The 25,088-nt window shown below is 30.9% G+C and overlaps 3 protein-coding genes and 1 long non-coding RNA gene across 5 annotated transcripts in view; 3 read left to right on the top strand and 1 right to left on the bottom strand.

Annotated features, from left to right (window-relative positions):
• The first annotated feature begins 33 nt into the window (after positions 1 to 33).
• LOC122630181 lies at positions 34 to 1,115 on the top strand. The gene is made up of 2 exons (XR_006327425.1): positions 34 to 151; positions 368 to 1,115. It is a non-coding gene; the product is annotated as an uncharacterized LOC122630181 (long non-coding RNA).
• On the bottom strand, positions 282 to 1,964 carry LOC122630179 (polyglutamine-binding protein 1). The gene is made up of 6 exons (XM_043814386.1): positions 1,637 to 1,964; positions 1,392 to 1,501; positions 1,148 to 1,323; positions 896 to 1,076; positions 634 to 797; positions 282 to 543 (listed from the first exon to the last, which is right to left on the bottom strand). The coding sequence occupies exons 1-6, from the start codon at positions 1,704 to 1,706 to the stop codon at positions 351 to 353; spliced, it is 894 nt and encodes a 297-aa protein (XP_043670321.1). The 5' UTR covers positions 1,707 to 1,964; the 3' UTR covers positions 282 to 350.
• A 51-nt stretch (positions 1,965 to 2,015) lies between these two features.
• On the top strand, positions 2,016 to 5,156 carry LOC122630173 (elongation factor G, mitochondrial). The gene is made up of 9 exons (XM_043814380.1): positions 2,016 to 2,214; positions 2,297 to 2,455; positions 2,533 to 3,031; positions 3,114 to 3,378; positions 3,471 to 3,642; positions 3,713 to 4,003; positions 4,089 to 4,292; positions 4,417 to 4,728; positions 4,803 to 5,156. Exons 1-9 carry the CDS (start codon positions 2,140 to 2,142, stop codon positions 5,064 to 5,066), a joined length of 2,241 nt encoding a protein of 746 aa, XP_043670315.1. The 5' UTR covers positions 2,016 to 2,139; the 3' UTR covers positions 5,067 to 5,156.
• Positions 5,157 to 5,519: 363 nt separating this feature from the next.
• LOC122630172 (leucine-rich repeat and calponin homology domain-containing protein-like) overlaps positions 5,520 to 25,088 on the top strand; it is a 61,310-nt gene continuing 41,741 nt past the window's right edge. For both annotated transcript variants that reach the window (XM_043814379.1, XM_043814378.1), the window contains exon 1: positions 5,520 to 5,942. In XM_043814379.1, coding sequence (XP_043670314.1) covers positions 5,756 to 5,942 — 187 coding nt within the window. In that variant the 5' untranslated portion in view covers positions 5,520 to 5,755. The remainder of the gene's footprint in view (positions 5,943 to 25,088) is intronic.

The raw sequence follows: 25,088 nt of genomic DNA on the forward strand, positions 1-25,088 counted from the left end.
AGGAAACAATTTTTTTTTTTTTTTTTTTTTTTTTTTCATTTCGTAATGCAAACGCTTCCGTATAAGAAGGAATGTAATTATTAATTGACGATTTCTTTTTTTGCGATATATTCATTTTATTGTAACTTAAAAGTTGAAACTGTTGAACAAGGTTATGTATTCTAACATGTTGTTATTAATTGAAGTTTTGTAGTTGAAATAATCGAATCGTATGATACGAATCGTTCTTTTAATATTAATGAGAAAATTATATCAGTTTTTAAAGGAAAATACTTAATATGTATATTTAGAAAAAAATAATTTATTAGGATCAAATGAGCATTGACACTGCAGTAATATTTCATATTTATTCATTCTGGTTTTTCAGGAAACGATACTTTAGGTTTACCATTATTTTCCGATTCTGGTTTACTTGCTCTATTTGATCTAAGAACTGCGCCTGGACTCGGATACGGTCTCATTTGATAAAGTGGCCCCGAAGCTGTGGTATCTGCACCTGTCTTAGCTTCATTATGTCTAGCTAATCCATCTGACCATTTTCCTCTATAAAACATAAAAAAAGAAAAATTACATTTGCCACAAAAAATGAAAACAATACAGTATTAAAGTATATAATAGATATATTTTTTATACCTTGGAATGTCACTGTAGGATGCTGGATCCATAGGATCCAAAGTACGATCCTTTTTGTCTTTGTTTTCAGGTTTATCTAATCTTTGATGTCTTTTATTGTCTGCACCTTTATATTTACCTCTATTTTCTATTTTACGTTCTCTTTTCGGTTCAGTTTCATCTACCTATGTATAGAATAAGTATAAAATTTATGATAAATACACGCATATGCATATGCTATAGCATATTAAGATATTATAGAATTAGAAACACAAATATTTACTTCCATGGGTTCTTGTTCACTTCCACTTTCATCACTTGACATATTATCATCTTGATCGGCTGCTTTAAGATGTAATTCTTCCCGTAACTGAGATGCTGGTTGAGATATTTGACATTTAGGATGACCAGGTGGTAACCAAGCGACTAAATCGGATGACCAATCCCAATAATAATGTTGGCCTCTATATTTTTATGTTAATTATATATTACGAATTAATCATATCTATTTAATATATATATATACTTTACTTACGATCCTGGGTCATATACCGCTTTCCATGTTTCTGGTAAAGGATATTTCTGAATTAATTTCATTTGATGTTTCAAGTATTTATCTGAAGGTTGAATATGACCAAGTCCCCATAACTCTTTACATCTTTTTGTACATTCGTGATAAATATTATATTTATTAGGACAGCCACTATAACCCTATAAAGAAAATATGATATAAGATTTTTTATTAATAAACTCAAGTTTCATATTAACTTTACGCTTACCATAAATTTTTGAGAAATATCAATTTCACTAATTTCATCCTTCGCATTGTCATAGTCCTCGGCAATTACTTCCTCGTGCACCTTCTTTTTTGCTTCTTTTTTTACAGAATCTATAAATGTAATACAAAGGTAATACAAATAAAAATATGAAGGAGAATCTAAGCAATTCTTTTTTTTTTTTATATGAAATTTATTCTTATCAATGAATTTCAATTATAAACAATTACTTGGAGGTTATATCATACCATGTTTTTCTGAACCTGATATAAGTCCACGTTTTGCAAGACGTGCAACTAAGGCAGCAGGTAACGGCATTATGATTTCAAATATTATTCTTACACTTTCCTTTTAATAAATATATAAAATATAAACGTATAAAATATACGTCAATATCGTTCTGTACAGTGTTCGGCAAAGCCGTGAATTAATTGTTGTTGGAAATTATAAACATAAGAGAGGATTGCTAATAAATAATAATAACTTTCGGTATAAAGCACATTATTTAAATCACATCAAAAGATTAATTTTTTCTTTTAACTTTCACGCTTTCAATTAATATCGATTAAAGTTACATGATCGATAGGACAATAAACTAAAGTAAACTAGTAGTTCAAAGTATATAAGAGATAGCGCTTTTTTCAATGTAGGTACATTCGTCCTTTCATTCTGTTAGTTAGTTTCATAATCATAATATATTAAAAAATAAAGAATTTAACGTGTAATCACGTGAAAAAACAATTAAAACATCATGACGATAATAGCAGTTTTGAGTCGGCCTATCAATTTGAGCCGACTATCACAATTAAATATATGTACTTCCAAGGTAAAAATTCTAACCTTTTTATGATTGAATATAATCCAGACTAAAAAAACTTGATAAAATTTAATTGTCATTAAATTTATAGCAAAATGTACGATTTTGGGCATCTCATGCAAAATTTGCGGAGCATAAACCTATTGAAAAAATCAGAAATATTGGAATATCTGCTCACATCGATTCTGGCAAAACGACATTAACGGAACGTATATTATATTACACTGGACGTATAGAAGAAATGCACGAAGTAAATACTTACAATGTCGTTAAGCTTTGTTTTGTTTCTAACGCATTGTTATATTATATGGAATCGTTATTGCATAGGTAAAAGGTAAAGATAATGTTGGCGCTACGATGGACAGTATGGAATTAGAAAGACAAAGAGGCATAACTATTCAATCTGCAGCAACTTATACATTATGGCAGGATCATAATATTAATATAATCGATACACCTGGACACGTAGATTTTACAGTAGAAGTAGAAAGAGCTTTACGTGTTTTGGATGGCGCAATATTGGTTTTATGCGCAGTAGGCGGTGTTCAATCACAAACTCTGACTGTCAATCGTCAAATGCAAAGGTACAATGTACCTTTTTTAGCATTTATAAATAAATTAGATAGAATGGGCGCCAATCCAAATAGAGTGTTAGAACAAATAAGAACAAAACTAAGACATAATGCAGCTTTTATTCAGTTACCTATTGGTTTAGAAAGTAACTGTAAAGGAATAGTAGACTTAGTTTCTGAGAAAGCATTATATTTTGAAGGCAATTACGGAGAAACTGTAAGGGAAGATGAAATTCCTAAGAATATGAGAGTAGGTACGTAAGAGAAAATATGTTATTTTTTTGTTTTTTTTTTTATAATTGATAAATATTAATAATGTGTATAACGTATTTACAGAAGCGGATAATAGAAGATTAGAATTAATTGAACATTTGAGCAATGTCGATGATATACTTGGTGATTTATTCTTAAACGAGGTAAAACCTACAGAGAAAGATATAAAGGATGCAATAAGAAGATCCTGCATAAAAAGAACATTTACGCCTCTTCTTGTTGGAAGTGCGTTAAAAAATAAGGGAGTTCAGCCATTATTAGATGCAGTTATCGATTATTTACCAAATCCAGGCGAAATTGAAAATTTGGCTTTTGATGAAAGCACTGGGTAAAATTTACTCATTAAAATATTAATTTAGATTTATCAATTAATCAAACGATTATTTATATTAATTTATAAAATAACTTTTTTGCTCATAGCGATGAAAATAAGAAAATTGTTTTAAATCCTATGCGCTCTGACAAGCATCCCTTTGTCAGTTTAGCTTTTAAATTGGAACTTGGAAAATTTGGACAATTAACATATTTTCGATGCTACCAAGGAATGTTGAAAAAGACAGATACTATTTATAATACTAGAACAAATAAAAAGGTTTGTTTACTATCAAGTATCTTATGAAAACAGATATAATTTACGTTATTAACTTCAAATACATATTTAGGTGCGTGTAGCTAGATTAATTCGTCTTCATGCAAATCAGTTGGAAGACGTTGAATCAATTTACGCTGGAGATATCTTTGCATTGTTTGGGGTAGACTGTGCGTCAGGTGATTCCTTTGTCACCAATCCAAAGTTACAATTATCTTTGGAATCAATTCACGTTCCCGATGCTGTTGTATCTATGTCAATTCAAGTAAAAAATAACAAAGATCGTGAATATTTCTCGAAAGGTATAGCAAGATTTACAAAGGAAGATCCAACATTCCACTTTTACTACGATACAGATAATAAGGTAATATGTAAAAAAATGTTAAGATCTTTCATATTGATTATATCCATATAATATCAAGTGTAATAATCTAACGAAACGTTTTTAGGAAAATATAGTTTCTGGAATGGGCGAATTACATTTAGAAATCTATGCGCAAAGATTAGAACGTGAATATAATTGTCCGGTTATACTTGGTAAACCTAAAGTTGCATTTCGTGAAACATTGCGAGAACCATATAACTTTGATTATCTTCACAAGAAACAATCAGGTGGAGCGGGTCAATATGGGCGTGTAATTGGTATTTTAGAGGTAAAATATTTATACGTATATATATATATATATATATATATATATATATATATATATATACACACGTATAAACGATATATTTTTTATTAGAGGATTACCTATTAAAAATAAAAATTATTTTTAGCCATTGCCACCCGAACAAAATACTGAACTTATATTCGCGGATGAAACTGTCGGAATGAATATTTCGAAACAGTATATACCTGGTGTCGAAAAAGGTTTCAGATTTATGTGTCAGAAAGGATTTCTCAGCGGACATAAATTGGCTGGTTTGAAATTTAGATTGATCGATGGTATGCAACATTGCGTGGACTCTTCGGATTACGCTTTTAATCTAGCGGGTCAAGGAGCTATGAGAGATGCTTTCGAATCAGGTTCATGGTATATTTTAGAACCTATTATGTCAGTAGAAATAATAGCACCCGAAGAATTTCAGGTAAGATATATCCAATAATATAAAATTTTAATCAATATCGAATTTAATCGGACATATTATTTTTTTATACTCAGGGTGTCATAATAGGACACGTTAATAAAAAGCGAGGCATTATAACAAACACGGACATCAACGAAGGATGGTTCATTATGAACGCTGAAATACCTCTTAATGATATGTTTGGATATATAAAAGAATTGCGAAGTTCAACCGAAGGCAAGGGTGAATTTACTATGGAATATTCAAGATACAGTCCATGTTCAGCGGAAGTACAAGAAAAGCTAATTATGGAATATCAACAATCGTTAGAATTAGGAATACAGCAAAAACGAAATTAGTTTGATAACGAATTATTAGGATCAAATTATAATTACACGTAACATATATATATATATATATATATATATATATATATATAAACACACATAAAAACACACACACACACATATATATATATATATAATATAAATGATATAGTTTAATTATTAACAATAATATCAGTCAGTTTTATAAATTATGATTAACTTAATATAATAACGTGTAAAATAGTATCGACTATAATATAAATAGCTTTTTACCGTAGACGTTAATGTAAAAATAAAGAGAAATGTTGTGTAATTTGTAAAATAAATTGTACGATGTAATGCGAGAACATTTTGAAAATACGTCTAATCGAAAAAGTCGAAAATCTTTTGAAAAGAACCGCCGAACGTTCTAGTAGCAGCGCCATCTTGAATGTTCTCAATAGGTGGCGTTGCGATCGAAGAGCGCGAAGCGACACGTTAACCGTATCTTGGATCAGTAGCGCAGTGGCAAGCAAGGAAGGAGGGTGGTTCGCGCGCGCTATAATCTAACTCCCTTTTTTTTCTGTCGTTCTTGAGGACGTGTGCGTGTCTCCTCGCGTAGTGGGGTGGTTAGATCGAGGAGGTCCTCTCACTCACTCTTTTTCTCTCTTTCACTCTCTCTCTCTCTCTCTCTCTCTCTCTTGCAGTCGTGCTTTCGCGTGTGTGCCCAAAAAAAATGTAACATGGCGATGGTCGCGTCGAATATGAGCGGCCACATACAAAAGCAACTCACCAGGAGCCTCGAACGGATCCTGGAGGAGGCTCATCTTAGTGGCGAGTTGAAGTTAAGCGGCAGGAAGCTCAAGGATTTTCCAAAAGTCGGCAAACCTGGCGCTGCCAAATATAATCTGCAGGATACAGTGATAGCCGGTAAGTATCGTTTTCTCTGTATCTTTGTCTCTCTCTCATTATCTCTTTCTCTTTCACTCACTCACTCTCTCTCTCTCTCTCTCTCTTCACAATTCTTTATCGTTAATATAAGTTCGTTAATGTTAACTCGATCGGTCACCTTTCTTACCTATTACGAAGTTGTAACGTAATAGATAAAAAAAAAAAAAAAAAAAGAACATTGCTCTTACCAGACGTTTTCAATTTTCTTCTAACAATTATCTTTTACAATGTCACTCATACGAACGAGAGAATAGAATGAAAAAAAAAAAAAAAGAAAATAAATAAATAAATAAATAAAGGTAAAGCAAGGAAGAGTAACTATCGAGGAGTATAGTTTATTTCGATATCTACTTTTAATTGTAGATACAATCGATTTTTTCTACGACTTTTTCAATCGTGATTGTGACAGCAAAATATCGTAATGTCAAGATCGATTCGGTCTGTTTATTCTTTACATCTTATATGTATATAGACACACATACATACATATATATGTATATATTTTATTTGACGAATTTAACGTCCAATATACATAGATCGTTACACTAACATCGATAACGTTAACATTATTGTTTATTATATCTACGATCTGCCGGCTGATCGAAACGCACAAGACCACTGGATTCAACCAATCGTCTTGTTCCATGGCGTTTCTAAGATAAAACGTGTATGGTTTCCAGTGAAACGCTCGACTCTGCGTTCGTGTCGTGTCGTGTCGCGACAGATCGATTTTGTTATCTGCCGAGTTTGTGCGTAGTTATATACTAACACACTCATTACGTATATTTTTATGGAAAAATTAAGAGAGAAGTATAAGACAGAGAGAGAGAGAGAGAGAGAGAGAGAGAGAGAGAGAGAGAGAGAGAGAGAGAGAGAGAGAGAGAGAGAGAGAGAGAGAGAGAGAGAGAGAGAGAGAGAGAGAAAAAGAGAGAAAGATATATATGTATATATATATATATATAAATATATATAAATATATAAAATTTAATAAAACGATATGTTCTCCGATTTATATATATACACACACACATACATTTACACATACACACACACACATATAATATATATATTATAAATAATAATATATTATAAATATATATATATATATAAATATATAAATTATATAAATATGTAAAATATATATAAATATATAAAATTTAATAAAACGATATGTTCTCCGATTTACATATATATACACACACATACGTTCACACATACACACACATATAATATATATTATATATATTCATTATATAATATATTGTATATATATATATATATTTATATATATATATTTATTATACATATAAAATTATATTTATTTATTTATTTATATTTGTATAAATATATATATATGTATATGTATGTATATACTAATTCTCATTAATTGTTATTTTTGTCTTTAAATCGTACGGATTTATTTAATAAGAAATATTTTAGTAGTAAGATCGAACGAACAACAACGATTCGTATAATCTTAGAAATAAATACCGGAGAGCGTGAGTAATCTCTCGAAAGAGTCAAACTAGCGGTGTTCAGTAGAAAACACGTGCTATTATACGAGCCGTAGATTTCCAGAAGAACGTGACACGTGCGACTTGTATACGGTATATACCTATAACCCAAGGGTGTTCAATAAAGACGATTCATTATTCTTTTTATTCTTTTTTTTTTCTTTTTATTTCTCTCTCTCTCTCTCTCTCTCTCTCTCTTTTTTTTTTACTTCGACAGACTCCGAAAGACGAGAGAGTTCTCGGAATTTTTTATTTTGCTTTATTTTATTTTACTTTTTATTTTTCTCTTTTTTTTTTTTTTAATATTTTTCAAAAAAAATTTTTGTTACGTTTCACTGTTATTATGTTGTTTTATTCGAACGTTTTATTTTTTCTTTTTTCTTTTTTTTTTTTTTTTGAACATTTTTATTATTTGAACATTTTATATTTTTCACGTAACATTAATTTACATATTACATATGGAGATATAGTTATTTTGTTATTTCGACCTCGACTTATGTATGTATTTTACTTACTTACTTACTTACTTACTTAGTTACGCGTGTCTCTTTTAGTCTTCAACCCTGAAAAATTGGCCGAGCTTCGAGAATTCCTCGATAGACTTGCAATTATATTTGTATATGAGTCACGCCCACGCAAACACGCACGCACGCACGCACGCACGCACGCGATCGCTTTGGCACGCTGAATTCTATCTCGTATGAAATTCTATTATAGAGTTAGAGGTATCAACTATCGATGTTCACCTCGAACGAGATGAATATTAATAAAATTTCGTTTATATCGATCTACGATCGACGTTCTCAAATGTCGAATTATTTACATATGGATTAACAGCAAAGGCAATCTCTCTTTCGAGTCTCGTAATATTCTACAAATTTTTATTTTTATATTTATATATTTGCGACTACAAATTTCCAATTTTCTTGAGTATTAATTTTAATCACGAGAAAATATAATAATATATATCGTGAATATTTTAATTAGTTTTTAACAACTCTCATGAAAGTTTTTAACGAGTCCCTTGAAGAATACAAAATTTCTCCGGCGATGATCGTAATTTCACCATAGATCGTAATAAATGATCTTTGTAGTATAACAAAAAATTTCTCTTTTGTCCTTTCTACGAATAACAAGAATAATAATGATAACGATAATGATATTATTATTAGTCTTTCCATTGCGATGATCAAAAAAATGATAAATACATTTTGATGGTAGAAAGTTCGGTCAATTTGTTTAAATAGAAAAAGAACTTTCGCGCGATTATCGATAGAGGAAAGTTCGATTGTACGTCGTTGTTGGTACAGTTTGCAAACAGATTTGAATGAAACTACAACGATCGTTTCTGGTCACGCTCGAAAAGGTCGGTACTAGTTTAGAATGGGGATGTTTTACGCTCGAGTTACGTTCGATCGTTTCGAGTATGTCAATTCAGCGATCGCGTACGAAGAATCTGCTTGTTTTATTTATTTTTATCTGTTTGTTCTTTTTTTGTACTTCGTTTTTGCATATTTTTTATCTCTTCAAACTTTTTATACACTCAATTGATTCGAATTACTATTAATATCAATTACGATTAATATCAAAATTATATTTCATTAATTATTAGAACAAATTGATCATTATTTTCGATTATAATAATTTTTTTTCTAATCGTTTATCTAATAATATGATCTTTTTTGTTTTATTCTTTTTTGTCTCTTAATCGAAGTTACTTTCGATAAATTTTGTGGGTTTCAACGGCAGTTTTTAATCAGCTTAGAAAAGCTGAAAGAATAAGAAGAATATGAAAGAGAGAGAGAGAGAGAGAGAGAGAGAGAGAGAGAGAGAGAGAGAGAGAGAGAGAGAGAGAGAGAGAGAGAGAGAGAGAGAGAGAGAGAGAAAGAAAGAAAGAAAGAAAAAAAGAGAAAAAGAAAAAGAGAGAAAAAGAAAGAGAAATGGTATGCTGAGCCGCATATTCGATCGGTACGATGACCGTCGAGAGAAGAGTTTATGGCTTTACGTAACACATGCAACTGTATATATGTATATATTGTATATGCATATATATATATATACCACACACACACACACACACACACACTAATGTATATGTTTTTCACACAAGCCATCTGACGGTATGCCGCTTTTACGATTGTTACTTAATTGCAAAATTATGGCCTCCTGCGAGATACATAAGATCCGATTATCGGTACTTTAAAAAAAAAAAATGAATACTCTCGTATTCCTTATGTTATATGCATTCCTTTCCCATCATCGCACCATAAACGTCGAATAAATACGAATGTACGATTTTACGTTTATATGTTGCTACTTTTCGAACTTGATTTTCTTCCCTTTTTTCTTTTTTTTTTTTTTCTTCTTTCCTTTTGAAAGTCAATACTTTCGTATTTATTCATCTACACTTTTTCATGATGTACGATGTTGTGCACAAAAATTAAAATTACTCTTACAATATTACAATGATAATGAAATTATTTAATTCGATAATAGACGTATACATAGGCGTATGTTTTAGAATATTTAATTAACGATTGATATCGATATTTGCCGTTCGTTATTTTTCGATGATTAATTGAATTTTTTTTTTTTTTTTTATAATTTCGTAACATTTTTCTCTTTCTCTTTTTTTTTTCTCTTTCTTTTTTTATTTTCATTTAAAATAAAAGAAAGAGACGTTGTCGTATAGTTCGATAATCACCGATGTTGTATACACTCTCTTTATAATATTTCAAAATTTTAGATATCCTCTTTGGTATCTTTATATACGAGCGAAAACATTTCGATGTCGTTGTGTTATCGATAAACGATATCGATATTGAAGTAGAGAAGGAACGAACGAACGAACGAACGAAAGAAAGAAAGCTACTATAAGCCTGGGTAATTTTTTAAATCTAACGCAAAATGAAAAGAAAGAAGAAAAAGAGAAGAAGAAAGAAGAAAGAAGAAATTAATATAAAAAGTTTCGTCAAATTTCGTAATTGATGAAATACTTTCGTAATTGATTTTTAAAACCATTTAGAAACTTTAGATGCAACAACCCCTACACCTATTTAATTTACATTCATAGATACTTACTTTACTTAACTTATACATACATATATACATACATACATATATTTTGATTAATTAATTAATTAGGATGGATTAAAAACAAAAAGGATAAAGAAGTAAGTTTAAACGTATCGATCTAAACGTGTCGAGCAAAACATGGAAGTTATCGTATGTAAGCTAATTTAATTAACGTAATTTCATTCTACGATTCTTTATCGCGTTGAATGTAAAAATACGAATTAAAAAAAAGGAAAGAAAAAAAGAAAGAAAGAGAGAAAAAAACGAAAAATAGAAAGAAAAAAGCGGGACAAAAGGAGAGAGTTAGTGGGAGTAGAATGATGGGGGATGGAGGAGAAGGAGGGGTGACAATGACCGGTAGAAGAGGTCTGTGCTCCCAGGAACGAGAAATGCCTACACAAAACGAGTCTCTCTCTTTTTCTCTCTTTGCATCTATTTCTTCACGCCCACGTACTTCGGAATAGCAGTAGTAGTCATAGGTAAGTTCGTTCAAAACGATCGTTTCGATGTACGAGTTCCGTTATGCATCGAGAGATCGACCTTTGAACGAGATGCACCGATATGCGATTGTATTTATCGTTGTAATTTATCGTAGAAGGGTACGTAGACTACGAAATTGAAAATCATTCTTTTTATTCGTTTTTTTAATTCTTTTTTTTTCAATCCTTTTTTTTTTATTCTTTTTTCAACTTTTTTATTTTAACATTACATTAATTTTTGGATTTGTTTGTCTCTCTCTCTCTCTCTCTCTCTCTCTCTCTCTGTGTGTGTGTGTGTGTGTGTGTGTGTGTGTGTGTGTGTGTGTGTGTGTGTGTGTGTGCTTGTCTATCTTGTTCGTTCTGTTTCTCAACAGCTTTGCTAATAATATCGGCACAATGACCCGCGTTTGTTGATACAAGGGAGTTGTAATAGACGTGAGAGAAGAAGCATCGTTAATTAGATCGGTAGAGTGTGAACTCTCGTGGACTACGTTATCGACTTGCAGTGTTATACGAATCGGGGCATAAACTTCCGATAGGTTGGACTGCTTTTCTTCTCTTCTCTGTCCCTCTTTGTATCTTTGTCTCTCTTTCTCTCCCTTGTCTGTCTCCCTTTCTCCGTGTTTCTTGGATGAACTAAGGGGTCGATGACGAATAAGGAAACTTGAAAGTCTCTTTTCTTGTGAATATTTTCATTTATATCCTCGAATAATGGTTCAGGAAGTGTTGCATTAATTTTTTTTTTCCATTTTCTCTCTCTCTCTCTTTTCTTCTATTCTCTTTTCTCTTTTTATTTTATTTTTTTTTTTTTTTTTTTTACAAAGAAACGTGTGCGCACGCGCGTCTTATAATTATACAAAATTATTTGCAAAAAAAAAAAAAAGCGGGGAAATAAAAATTACACGCGATTTAAGTCAATTTGATTGATAATCGATGACACGTCTAACGCTATACGTTGTTAAATCGTACGGTATATAAATAATACATACTGTCTGTTAATAAATACAGCTAATTAGTTTGTAACGTTAGATAAGCAAAAACGTTTTGCTCAATGCACGAACTATGTGAACGACGTCGTTGACCTCAATGACTTTGTAATTTCATCGACGTGTTACTAAGATAGGTGTAACAATTTTACGTGTATATATTATTATTATTATTATTATTATTATTTTTATTATTATTATTATTAATGCAGCTACGTAAGTTGTATTTTTTTGTTCGGTCAATTTTCTTTTTTCCTTTTTATACTCGTTACAACGAAACGGTCTTATGAGAGCTCGTAAATGCAGCGGTGCCATCGCGGTGTAAAGAACGTTATCTCGAAAGTGGCCAACATTTCCTGCGGGTGAGATATAATAACTACATACACGTGCATATGCACGTACACACACATCCATGCATATGTATATATTTGGCTTCTCATTTGGGAAAGTTCATAGTAATTTTTTATGAAAATACCAAAATTTTATACACTTATGTAAATTGTTTAATTTCACTTCATAATGTTCCACATAATATACTTACATAATATACTTACATGTATAATTCTATATTTAATTTATACATGCACATACATAATATATATTATATTATATCTTACATTGTACGTATGTCATATGTTAAACTTCTTAACATATTTACAATTTACACAGATTTACATATTTACATATTTACAATACCTATATTTTTTTCGTAATACAAATATTAATATAAGAACGTATGTGAAAGAACAGTTAAAGATTTTCTTAACAAATTCTAGAAACGTGTTACATTATCTACACACACATACATATATATATATATACATATATAAAAGAATCAATAGTCGATAATTCAAAAAGACATGAAGTGGGAATTTGATGGTATGGGACTATGTAAAGAGGTAAGAAAGCGTTTTGTCATTTTGTCGATAGCATCTATACGTCCATCTTCTTTCTATCTGCATTTATCTTCATATCTCTCTCTCTCTTTTTCTCTTTTTTTTTTTTTTGTAATGTCGAGTCGGCAGACGACGAACTCCTCCAGTAAAGTATCGACCCGTCTCTCTCTCTCTCTCTCTCTCTCTCTCTCCCTTCGTCTGTCTATCTCTCTCTTTCTTTTTCTCTTTCTCTCAATTTTTTTTTACGTCGCATCTCTTTCTCTTTTTATCGTCGGAGAACGATAAAAACGACACGTTTCATTCATATGCAAAAATCTTTCGGTCGCTCTTGCTCGCCCTCCACTTGCAAAAGAACACTCGCGTGCGTTTTGTCGATCTCCTCGATTCAGATTCTCTTTTCTCTCAATGTTTTTTTCTTCTTTTCTTTTTATTCTTTTTCTTTTTTCGATGCTTACACAGTAGTTTTCTCACATTCGGTCGAGGTCATTCCGTTTTACTCGAATTTTATATATTCGTGTATAATACATTTTATTCGAATAAGAAATGAAAAAGAAGAAAAAAAATAGATATATTTTGTATCACGTCGAATGTAAATCTTCAAATACAAACAATATTATCGTTGTATATATTATACTATAGTATAGTATATACTATAATGTCGTTTATTCCAAGTAGATATAAAATAGTGAAAACTTTGATATTAATTATTAATCAACTCATATCGGTATATATCATATTACGTAGATATACGATAAATTATTATACATCAAAGGTTACTAAGCAAATTGCGTTCGCTTAAATTATCGTCTAAATTCTAATATAAGTTAGCTGGAACCCTTAGCAGGGTGTAATAACGAAACAGTGCGACTATAAAAACAGTTTGCCGTGACTGATATTATCGGCTTTAAAATTTACATCTTTCTACCTCCCTCTTACCCTATCTCTCTCTTTCTCTCGCCCTTTTTCCTATCTTTCTACCTTCATTCGTTTATGTATGAGGCAAAGATATTACTCATAAATTATCATATTATAAATCTTTATATATATATATATATATATATATATATATATATCAAGATTTAAATTACCAACATTGATTTGTGTATAAGTTGAGAATATTACGTGATATTATTCCATATACATATATACAAAGATATGTACTTTGTAATACATACATATGTATTAATCATAGTTTGCAAATGGAGATAAATAATAGTTTTCTTTTTATTTCTCTTTCGAGATCTTCACTCGAAAGTATATTTCTTCTTTTTTCTTCTTTCTCGAATTAGGTGAGTCTATTAAGCGTTAGTCGGCTCTTGTCACAAGAAGAGAGACGGAGAGTGAGATAGATAGATAGATAGAGAGATAGAGATAGAGAAAGACTGACATTTTTCTTCATTCCCGAGGAAACGAAGCGTCCTTCTTTATCCGGGCCATTTATCTCTTTCAAGTTCTCCAAGCGTTTATCTAACGTCATAGTGAGTGCACTCTCCCGTGAGTTCTGCGTTACTACTTAATGAAATCATACGGGCGATTCAATTACGTCCTCTGCATCGTCCTCGCATACGTTCTGTACCACGTTGTACATATGTACAATGCAAATATACCTCTGTCTCTATGTATGTGTACGTGTATATATGTGTAGGTAACTTCTCAACGCGTGGATTCTCACCGCGACTCACGTTTGCAAAATTAACGAGTCGGTAATTGCATATATGATGAGAGAATCGTATTAATCAGAGCATTTTCTAGGTCACATAGATATTTAGCATCACCTTTATACGAAAACTCGATTCGTTTTAAAGTTTCATTCTGTAATACATACTCGTATATTAGTAGTAATTTTTTCATTTATTTATATATTTTTTTTATCAGCTTATCGAAAGGAAAGAGAAGATTATAGGGTGATAATAATAATATCGTGATATATCCCGGAAGTGTATTTACGTTGTGATGCAAGTTTTTATCATTTGGTGACTGCTATCGAGTTACACAGTTGATTCGATTATTTTATCGGAGACGTTGATTGTGCGTGTATATATATATATATATATATATATATATATATATATATATATGTATGTATGTATGTATTTATCTATATATGTATACATTACCTATTTGAAGAACCTGAGTATCTAACATTTACACGTCGACTCACTTTCATCCTCATCGTGTCTTTCATAGAAATCGAGAGTAGTACGCTCGTTTTCTATGGGAAATCATGAATGGACCGTGTAAAACATAATTCCAGGAAGCTCTCGATGCAAGAAGTATTACGCGTTGGCGGATGTTTCTATTTACTCTCTTTCTCTCTCTTCCTCTTTAATTCATTCTTTCTCTTTCAGTATATTTATCGATCCATTTTTTTTTTCCATTGAGTAGCAACGAAGGATCAGTGACCCAGATTTTTACCAAATCAGGCTATTGCTTCCTACACGAAACGAAATATTTATATATGTAACATCTTTTTCTTAATTCTTATATATATATATATATATATATTTCTATTGATAATACTTTGATATACATTTTAGATATCATAATTTATACAAATATACTTATTTATACATAATATAATAAATATGATATATATATATATATATGTAAATATTTGTTATGTATCAATGATTCTTTAAGCAAGATGTATGTATTTTCACATCAACACAAACTCTCATTAACTTTTCTAATCTCTTTTTATTCGTTATATAGTACTCATATGTCAAGATCGTTTTATCGAAAGCACACTGCACGTGTTCATGCATGTGACATTCGCTCGTACTGGACCTTTTAAAGAACTTTTTTTATTGCTAGTAGATTTCCATTATTCCTTTTTGTACGGGACAAATAGAGACAGAGATAGACAGACAGAGAGAAAGACAGAGATAGACAGACAGACAGACAGAGAGAAAGAGAGAGAGAGAGAGAGAGAGAGAGAGAGAGAGAGAGAGAGAGAGAGAGAGAGAGAGAGCATCGTCCGTACATCGACCCATAGGAAAGTTCTAACGTTCATTTACTACTTTCCGGGTATGTATTATCGGACCGTCACATTTCTGCCTACTTCACCCTCCCACCTCCCACCCCTTATCTTGAAAGGTTCAACAACAAAGGGGACCTAACTTCATTAAGGAACCCCAGGTCAGTACGTTCGATCACGTGCCGAGAAAATTGACAAGCATCGTCTGATCTCCAGTTGAACAATTCGTACGAACATTTATTGAACATGTTAACTGTTTTCACCAAGATTAATTATCGTTGATTAGATCAATAAGTTATGAACACGTTTGGAATTTTTAATATCGGGTTTTAATCGAATGACTTTGAAAACAAACAAATGTCTATTGCTCTTCTTGGGGCTTCTTTTTTTTTTTTTTTTTGACTACTGTAGAAATTGTTCGTTAGTAAAGATCTTAGTTAGGCTTGTAGTTTTATGTTTTTCAATAGATAAATAAAATCTCGAAAAGTAACGCGAAAAGGGATGATTTATTTTCAAAATTTACGTCTAGATGATTTTTGATTCGTCCAGAGTTTTTTTTTCTTTTTTTTTTTTTTTGGATCGTTTGGTATTAATCGATAATGAAATTATCGATATTACTTATTCAATTAAATATGTATTTTCATCATCTTTTGTTATCGTTTCGAATTGATTTGAAAGTTTTTGAAGGAAATTCAAAAGGACGTAATACGTAGTTGTAGGGATGAACGATTATACGATTTGTAAAAACAAATTTTATTCGAGAAGCAGAGAGAGAGAGAGAGAAAGAGAGAGAGTAAGAGAGAAAAAGAAAGAGAAAGAGGAGAGAGAGAGAGAGAGAGAGAGACGACGTTCGTGAAGGTTTTATTCGTTCCATTCATCGGCAAACGTATGCTTTTCAACGGGGTGCGGTCTCAGCCGCATAAAAAAAGAAAAAAAAAAAGAAAAGGAAAAGAGAGAAAGAAGAAAGGGACCATTGTATTAACAGGTGCTCTACTATTAAGAGTAGAGAGAAAGAGAGATAGACAGACAAACATATAGACAAACAGACAGACAGACGGGGACAGATAAAACCGGCCGAAATGTATGAAGTTCTGCAAAAACTGCTCGAGTTCTATTTGATGGATCTTAAAAATAAAATGGGAGATATCGGGTTAAAATCGTTGTGGCGGAGGAACTGTTCGTTTAATTTCGTTAAAATTTCGTTCGAGAAGACTCGATTAAAAAATATATTCGATCGAAGAGAGGAGAATGTTTTAAAAAATCTTTTCTTTTTCTTTTGTCTTTTTTAAACATATATTTATTTATTTCCTTTTTTTTTTTTCTTTCTTTAAGGAATTCGATTATCGATTAAAATTTCATTGGAGAAAACTCGATTAAAAAATAATTTCGATCGTTTAAAAAATGTTTTCGTTCGTTTTCTTTCTTCCCTGTCTCTTTGAAAGACGTATTTATCTATTTCTTTTTTCTTTCTCTTAAAAAATTCGATTATCGATTATCAATGGATATTCGATCTTTCGTTCGTTATTTCGTGCAATCGACTTTTTATTGAAATCGTAAAAGATAAATCACGGAAACGTCTTACGCTCGTTACGAAACGCCCATTTCATCCATATATAGATATACCTATACACAGATAAGTATATCCCCTTTTATGATTTATATCTGAGTCCGATTCCACTCGACATAGTATTTCGAATTATCTACCGTGAATAACTTGGTCAGGGTCTCTCTTGAGAAAAATCTCGTATCATCATTATCTTCACACACATATATATATATATATATATATATATATATATATATATCTCATTTTCTCTCTCTTTCCCTCTGTTTCTTTTCAATCAGTTTCGGTGTCCTTGGTCCAATAAAAGAGAGTCCGGGATTTGGTTCGGTCGAAGAACTCGGTAGAATAATTTTTCACCCTTTCTTCATCTTTATCCTTTTCTATCTCTTATCATGGAAATCTCTCTCTCTCTCTCTTTATCTTTGTCCTTGTATGACTTGCATAACACGATGCCTATGCATCCTTTCTTGTATTCACGCACAAAGAGAGCGAAAGAGAGGGGGAATAGAAACGAACGGAGTCACGCGAAGCGCATCGAGGAGATTGCAGTTGGCAAAGAAAACGCTCGCGGAATGCCAGGGAATACCAGACATCGCGAAAATCTTTCTGAACGAACCCCGCACTGTGCAGTCACTAATTTTAAAGACGCTCTTCGTCACTACCCTTCTCTCTCTCTCTCTTTCTTTCTTTCTTTTTCTGTCTTGCTTCCTCCGTTGATATGCTGTTGAATATCTTTCTCTCTTCCTCGTCCTCTTTTAGGTACCACTATGTCATATGCCTCGGTTACTGGCCTGGAATAATGAAGGACGAAAGAACGCGTTGAGTATACTAGGCAAAGTATGGGGAGAAAGAAAAAGAGAGATAGTATGTGTACGTGTACGTTTGTGTGTGTGTGTGTGTGTGAAGAAGAAGAAGAAGAAGAAGAAGAGGGTGAATATCTCACCCCTATCGACACGTTGCTCCCTCTTTCCTTTTCCTTTCTCGTTTTCTCGTAAAAAGCATTTGTTGTGTTACGATGCGAAATTGATAACCCCACCTACTCCGCCATTTCTCTAAAGAGACGCTTACTTCCGTTTGTCTATTGATAGATATCAATGTTAACTTTTATATTTTTCGTTTTCTTTTCTTTACTTTTTTTCTTTTTTTTTTTTTGTCGGCGCTCTACTTTCATCATCTTTCATCTTACGTTGGATTTTTTTCTCGTGAAAAAAATATAAGTAGATTACTCGTGGTAGGTGTATTTATTTATTTATTTATTTATTTATTTATTTATTTATTTATTTTGTTGTTGTATGATTGTTATTTTATTTGTATGATTATTATTTTATTTCTTCTTTGTTTTATCTCTTCTCATGAAGATTTCATAATGTTTTTAATATTTTTCTACTGGTTTTAAATCGTGTTTCATAGTTCTTATAAGTAGGGTTGTGGTATTTATGATATTAAATATTATTCGAATGTCTGTAATATTATAGAACGATGTAGCATTATTCTTTTCTGTTTCTTTCTTTCTTTTTTTGTGCAATGGAAAATATTATTTTTGCAATAGATCGAGGGTAGTCCAGATTGTTTTGTCGGAAATCGTTATCTTCTTCTTTTTTTCGTGTATTTATCTGCATATATATATATATATATATATATATATATACATACATACATACATACATACATACATACATACATACACGTACGTATATATGTATATACACCGTACATATGCAAGCATACACGAACGGAAACTTTACCAATGATTTATGCGTTCGAAATAGGAGTGGTTTCGTGCCTGCTTGCATTCGTTTTCTTCTTATCGATTCCTAACAGACGTTTTCCATTTTTAATCATCCGAGCTCGTATCGGTTGGAAAAAGAAGAAGAAAAAGAAAACAGAAAATAAATTACTTGAAGTACACGAGAAGAAAATTCTTTACGATCCGAAATCATGCTCGCTTAAGCTATTAAGTCTCGACTTTCACCGATTTGTAATTAGTGGGATATGGTGATAACGTCAAATGAAATATAATTCATAAAAAAGTTTTCATCGTGTTCTAATTAAATGAATCACGGAGTGTGTTTCATTTGTTCGCGATGAACTCACTTATTATTAATGCGTGTTAAAGTTCGAAATTAGAGAGAAATTTGAATACGACGAGGAAAATTGCTCGATCACGATCCTGCTATAGTACCTATATTTGAAAGGAGCTTGCGAAAACATAATTTAAATGGAAAATTAAAGAAAAATTCGAAGGAGTTAAAATAGAAATGAGAAATTGCACGGTCAATTTCGCATTAATCGTTGGCTTTTTCTTTTTTTCTTTCCTCTTCTGAATTTTTTTTTTTATTGTTTCATGAACATTAAATACGATGACGAATTTATTTATATATATATATATATATATATATATATATAGATTCATTAAATAATTTAAATGCTAATATTTATTTATTAATCTTATATTTAACTATTGGTCAAAGTGGATAAATATATAGTGATAAATTTGTAATAAAAAACAATGTATAGTTATTATATATATATATATAAAACAAATTATAGATTATAAATAGATTAATTATTTATATTAAAAATATAATTAACAATCCCAATGATATATAAATATATAATTAAAATTTATATGTATATATATATATATATTTTTTTCTTATTCTACATTTTATTCTTTTCATAACGCGATTAAAAAATAAAAAGAATTCACGAATTCGAACCAGGAATTACGATTAATATTTTCACTATAAATTGCAATCGAACTTTATGAAGTACAATATTTCCGTTCGTTCTCGCTTCGTTAAGCATTATTTTTTTTCAAACGAGCTAGTCTCTAAAAAAATATCTAACAGTGCTTCCTTTCATTGAATCACGAATAACGATCATTTATTTCCCTACATCCTGACGCGTGAGATCATTTTCAGTAACGTATACGAACAATCTTTAAACGTTTGTTTTGCCACTCGTGCGATAGAATATCACAATAAATGTTATTTTTCCGACGTCATATATACGTACATATGTACAACATAATGTACATTATCGTGTATATATATATCATGTATAAAGAAACAAATATATATGAAATAATATAACAAAATTAATATTACACCCCCGATTATAATTCAGGAAGGAAATAAGGAAGGAAGGAAGGAAGGAAAGAAGGAAACATTTTCGATCCGCTTGGCCGATCTTTGTCGCCATGCGACAGCTGTTTTAACTCCGTTCAGAGAGAACTGAAGGGGAAAAGAAAAGAGTAATACACTGTGGTGAATAAGAGTAAACGTTACATATACTTTCGATCGATCTACGAGGAAAAAAATTTTGAAAAAAAAAACAGAAATAGGAAAGAACAAAAATACTCGGAACTCATGTGAAAATATCGCAGATCATTTTTTTAATTTTTACGAAAATATTTTTTATGTATTTTTTTTTTTCTTTTCTTTTTTTTCTTTGGCTCTTCTTCGTGACACTTATACGTGAGCGTTTTCATTTTGTTTCTAATAATTTCTGTTTGATTGACGTAGTTTTAATTAAAAATGGCTAGGCCAATAGCAAACATTAATTCAACCGAGGAGGAAACCGGAAACCACTACCCTCGGAATAATTTCTCGCAGGCTTATCGAAATATTCATCTCTCTTGTACGAGGGTTGCAACGATGTATCTTTTTTTGTTTGTCTCTCTCTTTTTCTCTTTTCTTTTCTTTCTTTTTTTTTTTTACACGAGCGCGTGCCTCTCGCAGAGTGTGCATACTGCGCGCATATTTAAAGACTCGAGGGGGCCAAACGGAGTAATACGAAAGACTCGCGTATATTTGCATTTACACAAGGGATTTCGTCGAAATGTACCACCGACACAAAATTACTTGAAGATGGAACAATAAATACACAAAAGCCACGAAAAGTTCTTCTGGAAAATATATATGTCTAATTAATAATTAAAATATCTTTTTTACTTTTATATATATATATATATTTTTCTTCATAGTTTATTCATATTACATATATATATATATATATATAACCTGTACATACACACACACATATATGTATGTATGTATTCGTAATAACACAGGATGGAGCGCTAAAAGATTCCAAGAAGAATTAAAATTAAAAAATTAATCATACCTTCTCGAGATTTTTTAGGCTAATATTTTTTGTTCGACACAGTAAAAAAATTAATCCCTAGACTTGTGATTTTCCAATCTGAACAAAATAAAAAGATACTAAACAAGAAATAACAATTAATATAAAAAGATCCCGAAAAAGGGATGGATATATACACGATCGATTTTTAAAAATCACCTAAGAATTTTTGATTCACGCAATATAATTGTACAATTAAACAAGAAAGAAATTTTTTAAATTACCTTCAAAATTTTTATCGTTTTACGGAAGAAGGAATGGACGATAGTTGGATAAAAATTTGAAAATTTTTCCTATATATATATATATATATTTTTTTTTTTTTTTCTTAATATCATTCGAACTTACGGAGACTACAACGATATTAAAGAAAGTCGAGTATACGTATACATTAGGCTCGTCGAAGCTAAAGATAGAGATACTGCAGCTGCAGAGTAGAGTCAGGGGTGCCAACAGGTCGATACTCCATAACGCGTTATGTCGTAGAACTTTAAGCAATGGCGTTCCTCTCGTTCTTTTACTATACTGGCTTATCTCTCCCTCGTCTTGAATCTTCCTCGTATGAGGACACTTGGAAGATGAAGGCGTCCGATTGTTTGCCGACTACCTAAAAGGGCTAGAACAAGTCTTATCTCCGACGATTTATCATACCTCTTACTTTTATTTTATTTTATCTTTTTTTTTTTTTTTTTATTTCCGAGAAAAATAACCTACGTATTTTTTTTACGAGAAATGAAAAAATCCTATTTTCTTTTTTATCGAATTTTAATTTTTTGTCATTACGAATCGAAGTTTTGTTACGTATAAGATTTTTTTTTCTTTTTTTTTTTTTTTGGTAATAAAAAATTATTTCTTATACTAAGCAAATGTGAGATATTAATTATAATTTGTATCAATATTAAACAATATATTTTGATATTAATCGACTCTCGAATTTTTTTATTTACAAGCATTTTTTCTTTTAATATAATAAAAATATTATATTGAATCGTATAGATCCATTTCAATTATTAGAATGAAGGATTTATTAGAATAAAGGAAAAAAAGAAATATTTGTTACATATATATATATATATATATATATATATATATAAAAGATTGCTAATTCAGATAATTACAAAATATATAAGTCTAGGTACTTTGTTCTTTGAGAAACATTAGTCAACGATGCGTCATCAACGGTACACCTGTCGGTCGTTATGACAACTTCTCGATGCAATCAATTTTATCATATTAAACGAATTTAATCTAATCTTACGAATCGTAGTCGAACGTATCCCTCGTGCGTGTGGATTACCCTATATTGCAACCCACGTCATTGCATCGGTCTAATCGGTTCGCGTACGACAGATGCATGCCACTCGTATGAATGAAAATTGTTGGCAAACGCAGCTTGTCTCAAAACTCACTTATGTGGTTTCATTGTTCAATATGGAGAATGGGAATAGTTTGCAAACGATTAAATGATTTTTTCCGATTAGCAATTAGTTGCATAAATAAATAATTAACTTAATTTTTTTTTTCTTTTGAACATGAATAAATATAATTATCGTTGTTATCACGTAAAAACGATGCTAACAATTTTGATTAAATAATACGCAATTTCTTCCTCTTTTTTTTTTTTTTTTTTTTTTTAAATTGTAAAACATTAATAACACAAATAATTTTGTTTCGAATAATCAATAATACGACATTATTATAAAAAAAAAAAAAAAAAAAGATGCTAGGAATGATAATACTAATAGCGATAAATAAATTTTTGTTTTTATATCAACAACGTTGATAAATATCGTCATCTTCGAATAATAAATAATTCAATATTATTATAAAAATAATACCAAATATTATAAACTAAAATAAAATATTCTTCATTTTTTTTTTTTTTTCCCCCGGTTGGAAGAATACAACGAATTTATTTTAATATCTCGATTTATATTTTCGAACGTTGGATAAAAGATTTCATAAATTTGACCTTGTACGAAGGAAAGAAATTATGTCAAGTTCTTTATCGTTTTAATAGAAGATTGAGAAAAGTGTGTCGGTAGTCACTTGAGAAATAATTCGGAAGGGCTCGTATGTGACCCTTACGTAGAAGACCGAACTGCTGACCTCTTCGTTAGTCGTGCTTACCCTAATTTATCTGGTGTCAGTGTTGTGAAAGGGTATATGAATGAAGATGTTTAAGAGAAAAGGTCTCGTGCCAAACGCATAGCATTTTCGTTTGTCCTTTTCTTCATCGTCTTCATTTTCGTTCTTTCACGAGCCATGTGCTCTGGACTCCATCGATGTTTGTATAGATATAGACACAGAGAAAGACTGTGTGTGTGTGTGTGTGTGTGTGTGTGTGAATGTATGCTTGCTTTCGAGTTACACTCAACGAATGTTTCTAATACGTCGTCTCGTAGTTCACGTGCCTTCGACACTTATGCTTTATTTGTCCTTTTTTGCTCACATATATATATATATATATATATATATATATATATATGCATACATAAGCTTACATACATATATATGTTATACGATATACATACAGATAAGGAAATGAAGAACATTCGATAATGACAATCCTTCATTGACGTTGCAATATAACGTTTCGATATCCTCGGTATGTTAGATTGGAATTTATCTATTAATTCTCGATATTCGAACAAATATTTTGAATATTCGATATACATATAGTTGATACAAATACATCCTCCTTTCTTTATCGGATATTTTTAATAAAAATTGTATATTAAAGAAGTAGAAAAAAAGAAAAAGGATATTAGTAATACACAATACATATACTAGTGAAAAACTTAATACGAGTGATCATAAATTATTAATATAGTAGAATTAACCGATCGAAAATTTCTCTAGACGGGTAAGAAAAGTTTACTAGACGATTTTTTTTTTTATAAAAACTCGAGTTTTTTTTCGTACATTTTCTCTCTCTCTCTCTCTCTCTCTCTCTCTCTCTCTCTCTCTTTTTCTTATGGGATTTATTTATTATCTTTTTTTTTATAGGACTAGACTCGAACGAAAACAGAAAAAACGAAAAGAAAGAAAGAAAAAAAAAAAGGAAACGAAAGGAAAGTAAGAGAAAAAAAAATCATTTAACAAAAGTTTTGCTCGTCTGGAAAGCTTCGACTTGGCTCCGTAATTTCACACAAACGCTCGGAGGCTTAATTAACCCCGTGTATGCTCGTCGTTCGTAAATTCGCTCTTAGGTAGAAAACTTGTTGATAAAGGACAAACTTTTGAAATCTTCGATTCTTTTCTTTTACCCTTTCGTTACTTTCGTATTCTTTCCTCTTTCTTCTCTCTCTCTCTCTTTCTCTCTTTCGAATAGAATTATCCCCAAACAACGTTGACATTGCAAAATAATGTTTACGTATTTACATGATGTCAACCATAGAAACCATAGATGTGTATAACGTAGACCAGTGTGTCTTCGGTCCCTATCATGCGTGCAAAGGCAACGTGGTGATTTCGTTGCCGAGTTA

The sequence above is a fragment of the Vespula pensylvanica genome, chromosome 6 (assembly GCF_014466175.1).
Source record: "Vespula pensylvanica isolate Volc-1 chromosome 6, ASM1446617v1, whole genome shotgun sequence".
NCBI lineage: Eukaryota > Metazoa > Arthropoda > Insecta > Hymenoptera > Vespidae > Vespula > Vespula pensylvanica.

Coding starts and splice junctions, on each gene's coding strand:
- LOC122630179 (XM_043814386.1), bottom strand. CDS start 1,706: ATGCCGTTACCTGCTGCCTTAGTTGCACGTCTTGCAAAACGTGGACTT. Junction 1,502..1,636: donor ATCAGGTTCAGAAAAACATG/GTATGATATAAC, acceptor TTACATTTATAG/ATTCTGTAAAAAAAGAAGCA. Junction 1,324..1,391: donor ATATTTCTCAAAAATTTATG/GTAAGCGTAAAG, acceptor TTTTCTTTATAG/GGTTATAGTGGCTGTCCTAA.
- LOC122630173 (XM_043814380.1), top strand. CDS start 2,140: ATGACGATAATAGCAGTTTTGAGTCGGCCTATCAATTTGAGCCGACTA. Junction 2,456..2,532: donor GTATAGAAGAAATGCACGAA/GTAAATACTTAC, acceptor GTTATTGCATAG/GTAAAAGGTAAAGATAATGT. Junction 4,293..4,416: donor GTGTAATTGGTATTTTAGAG/GTAAAATATTTA, acceptor AATTATTTTTAG/CCATTGCCACCCGAACAAAA.